General features: G+C 45.7%; 1 protein-coding gene across 1 annotated transcript; it reads left to right on the forward strand.

Annotated features, from left to right (window-relative positions):
- Positions 1 to 487: 487 nt before the first annotated feature.
- Positions 488 to 2667, forward strand: LOC113215706 (low-density lipoprotein receptor-like). Its single transcript, XM_026435368.2, has 4 exons — positions 488 to 607; positions 985 to 1161; positions 1914 to 2016; positions 2499 to 2667. The coding sequence occupies exons 1-4, from the start codon at positions 495 to 497 to the stop codon at positions 2655 to 2657; spliced, it is 552 nt and encodes a 183-aa protein (XP_026291153.1). The 5' UTR covers positions 488 to 494; the 3' UTR covers positions 2658 to 2667.
- Positions 2668 to 4663: the final 1996 nt, after the last annotated feature.

The following is a 4663-nucleotide window of genomic DNA, read 5'->3' on the forward strand; positions in this document are numbered from 1 at the left end:
ATCCTCCCTCGCTCATTCACTAGTCGCTGAACGGTAAATTGACTCGATAGAACCTGCTAAAATACGTATTTTCTTAACTCAAAAAATGTGACGTAACGGTGTTCTAGACCCCCCCCCCCCCACGTCACACATCCATCACGTTTTGCCACCCCCCCCCCCCTCCCCCTAAGCGCGTGACGTAATATGTGGACGACCCCTTAGAATATATTTTGTAGGCGTACCAAATCGTTGGCCAACTTTAGACAGGTCCTAAAACACAGACTTAGATGTTGATTGCCGTTTTGAAATATTCTCAGAGTGACATTTCTTTTCCGAAATATGGCCGATAGTCATTTCATTTGGATTAGCCTTACCCAGCTCATGGCTATGGCCACGTCCACGGTAATTGACTTCTGTGCCGCCTAACGTGCTCTTGTTCAGAGTACACCTGTCACGTCACGGTTGGGCGGAGCTTATAAGGAGACCAAATCGTGACTTCAGCTGCCTTTGTAAGTATGACCGTAGCTTTGTTCCTAGGTCTAACAGCGCTTCTTACTACAAGTACTGCGTGGCAGACATGCCCTAGTGAAGAATTTCGCTGCGACATCAGTCGTTGTATCTTGCGCAGGTTATAACTTTCCTTGATTGCGATACACTTGGTCGAATTGAAAATCTATGAATCCTTTAAGTATAGACAAAGTGGAGAACAAGGTGACGAACAACAGCAAGGAAAAAGTTGCCTTTAATGACCCAGACGTTTATGGAAATTAGCTAAGAGTACAATATCAAAATGATATACATCTTATTCAAGTGTTTTGGGTACGTTAGTACATTAGAGTGATTGAAAGCAACTGTTTCCTGCCTGTTGTTCTTCATCTTTTTCTTCACTTTGCTAATCATGACAGGTTCTATAAGGCCTGCTTCTGCTGGTGCTCTTTGTGTAAATATATTTGAAAATCGATTTTCTATGAAGTTTTCTTGAAACACTGGTGCGAACCACAATAGGTTTGTCTGCGACGCATGGATTCACTGCAAGGACGGATCGGACGAGGCTAACTGCACTCCTCAGACATGTGCACCAGGAGCTTTTTGGTGCGACAACGGCTGCCGTGCCAAGGAAGAACGATGCAACGGCAGGGTCTGGTGTAAAGATGGGGTTGATGAGATGAATTGCCCAGCACGGTACGTAACCGATTGAAACAATAACCATGCTTTAAAACTGATAATGTGCTGTTAAACTCCCATAAATCATGCCGTTCATAAGCCTACAAAGAATCCAATAGGGTGTTCCGGGCTATCGTAATCGGAAGTGAAAAAGAACAAACTCACTGATTTATCGCTTCCGGCCTGTACAGTATGAGAAATTACCATGGTAGCGTGGCCCGATTCTAACGTCTGAAATATGGAGTGTAGCTTGAAACTGATCGGACAGTTTTCCAGACCAGAAAGGCCGTAGTGGCACTTGATCAGCTCGACGAATCAGAGCCATTATGGAAACAGAAAAGTCAGTGAGTTTCTTCTTTTTCAAAGCAGATGGGCGGAGTAAAAATGGATCTGTCCAAAATGTAGCTTTATTCGGTTACTGTTACGTATCACGAAACTCGCGTATGCTTAATGACGTTACTGGTACGGTAACGTTACGAAAAACTCAGAGAAGATAACGTTAATTTTTTTGCGTTATTGGCCCCTGATTCCTTAAACATCTCGTCACACAAATCCAATGCAAGATTTAGAACGATGACTCATGCCCAGTCCCATGGTTATTTTTCCCGGGGGATCGCGGTCTTGATTTTTTTTTCTCCTGTAAGCGCGTTGAGCCCGATTTCCCCTTTATGTGCTCATATGATATGTTGTAAGCCTTGTTGCACTTTCTGTTTTTTGTTTTCTTTTTGGAAAGAGCACTCCTTTGACCTAATTAAAGTCGTACGTCACAGGTCGAGCAACCAAACGTACACATGTCCTGGATCTGACGGCCGATATTACGAACCCACCGTCGTTTGCGATGTCGACTGCAACTGCGACGGCTGTGAAGATGAGGTTGGTATTTTGACGAGGAAAATCATTCATGATTCCGTACTAGGACCGGTCACAAGGGTGTCATGATCACTTTCAAGAGATAGACACACGGCAAAATGATGCCCGTCCAACGACAAAACCAGCCCAAAACTGAAATGAAATATTGTAGGTCATATCTTACCGGCCCCTATAGGGCCAATGCCGTTTTGCCGCAGCTTAGTCAATCCTCATAACACGGTCCCATTTGCCCTTTTCCGACCCTAAAACTGACGTTTGGGGGTATTTCTTCAACGTTCAAATAACAGTTGACTTGGGCGAGATGTGCAGCGAGCTCCTACATCTAGCACGGGCTCCTGGGCCGGCTGGCGAATGTTTGTAACTTTGTGAAAATGTTCCATATATATACACATACGGGACATCTTCGTAAATTGTTTCTCACTGAGTATTTTCGTGTCATTGCTAATTTGTTTCCTATTGTTTATTTAATTTTTGTGTGTTTCCAGAAAAACTGCAATCGCCCAGAGGCTTGCAGTCGATCAGCTGGCGCTTTCTTCTGCGACGGCGAGTGTCGCAATCGCGATCGGAGATGTGACCGAGTTGCGGACTGCAGTGACGGAAGAGACGAAATGAACTGTCCATACAACAAAAAGAAGACTACATGATTGACATTGAGCTGCTAGATCAATACGTCCAGTACGTTTCACCCAATCCGTTTCGCCGAAACCATGCCGAACCCTATGACAGTTGTACAAAGACATTTTACCCAATGCGCTTCACCCAAATATCGTAAGGACAAAAAATATTTTATCCAATGGTATATTAGTTCCAAAACAATTTGATCCAAAATGCACCGCTATTCTCCTATTTTGTTTCCAACTTCCCTTGTCATTTCTCTCAAAGGCTACAAGCGCTAAAAAAATACAAGGAGCACTTACTAGAATCTTAGTACCAGTTACCAGACAGTCTAGTTAAATAGAAACCAACTAGGAGTCATGAGAGAAGGGCCTAATGGAGAGGCAACGAGACGCCCGCTGGACACCACCGCGCCCCATATTATACCAGTTTTCTCCGAAACGCGGGTACTTACCCCGTCGTGGGAAGCCTTGGCGGTTCGAGGAAGGTCCCCTCTACAACCTCTCAAAATTTGAGTCACCTCTGACCTGTCGAAGCTGGTAACAGGTGGAAACCGGCGCCGCCACCCTGATTCCGCCACCTGCCGCCGTGCGCCCGGACGCCTTCTACAACATTCCCGTAACCGCCTTTGCAGAAAAGTCGCTTTCAACACGTAATTGCACAGAAAATCATGTTGGTTTCTTCCAACTAACGGATTTTAAAACTATTCTTTGTATTTTGAGCTACTTCTCTACCCAAGGTGTTCATTTTTTAGTTATAAATGGACATCCTAACCTTAACTGGACAAACATGTTGATTTTTTATGAAATGCATAATACACGCGTAACATCACTTCAAACTATCATCAAAAAATCAAGAACCCGCTACTTGGAAGGGAAGGACATGATTTTCTGTGTGACTGACCGGAAGTGACGGGCCGAAGGCCCGTCTCAAACGCCGCCGGTAGGCCAAGTTGCGCTCCCTGCCGAACCGAGTTGCCGGTGGAGCGAAGCGGAGCTGATGATATTTTTGGGGCTGTGGATTCGGATCCTACTCATACCGCACCCTCACTCGTGACCCGGGTCGAAGGATCTCGAGCCAAACTATAGTTTCAACTATACAAGAAAAACTACAGTTTCAAAACTATACTTAAAGGTGACTATAAAGTGTCAATCTACTGCATTTTGTCACTACAGTCCTGAGTAGTCTCTCTGAACACTTTTTACGACAGAGTTCACACATATTTTTTGCAGTTCAATACTGAAGTTTGCGATATACCTTTTTGTGTACTGTGGACTACATTTTGCATATCCGTTTATACACTTCTACTGTGCAAGAGACTACAGAGAGGGGACACGAAGCTCCCCGGCCCGCGGCTGCCGCCTTGCTGCACTGGAATACATCCAGCGGCCTCAATATTCGTCGTACAGTTATCGGTTTGGTACCGAATGGTCCGGAAGGGTTCAACGGATCGAATCGTACTGATATCAAAATCCAAATGCTCACCAGATTTGAACGGCGAGCGCCTGAGTGCGCAGAGCGCCTCAGTAGCCATCCGCCGCGACGATCGGCCGGCGCCTTCTAGCACTGCACGCAGCGTTCCGCTACGCCACGCCACCTCAGCGCGATTTTAGACAGGATCCGATGAACCCTTCCGGACCATCCGGTACCAAAACGAGATCTGTGCGACGAATATTGAGGCCGCTAGATGTATTCCAGTGCGGTAAAGCGGCAGCAGTGGGCCGGGGAGCTTCGTGTCCCATCTCTGTAGTCTCTTGTACTCTGTACATTTCTTAGAGTTCAAAGAGGAGTAAAAATATACCGTTGACTTAAACTGCATTTGAAAAAATGAAATTAATGTGTAGACTTGAAGCAGTTAAAATACATGTGCTTTGCAGTTCCCGCTGTTGTCGAAATGTGCCCTTCGAAGTTTAGCGAACAGAACGCTGTTAGCTGTAGTAACCTTCCCGATCACTCAAACACCTATATTGTAGTGTTTTCGATCGGGCGGGTTAGCCTTCTTTTCGCCTGCCCGACGCTCGCCGCCGCGTTGCCC

Source organism: Frankliniella occidentalis, unplaced genomic scaffold (assembly GCF_000697945.3).
Source record: "Frankliniella occidentalis isolate FOCC.00 unplaced genomic scaffold, Focc_3.1 Scaffold51, whole genome shotgun sequence".
NCBI lineage: Eukaryota > Metazoa > Arthropoda > Insecta > Thysanoptera > Thripidae > Frankliniella > Frankliniella occidentalis.

Coding starts and splice junctions, on each gene's coding strand:
- LOC113215706 (XM_026435368.2), top strand. CDS start 495: ATGACCGTAGCTTTGTTCCTAGGTCTAACAGCGCTTCTTACTACAAGT. Junction 1,162..1,913: donor GAGATGAATTGCCCAGCACG/GTACGTAACCGA, acceptor CGTACGTCACAG/GTCGAGCAACCAAACGTACA. Junction 2,017..2,498: donor GCGACGGCTGTGAAGATGAG/GTTGGTATTTTG, acceptor GTGTGTTTCCAG/AAAAACTGCAATCGCCCAGA.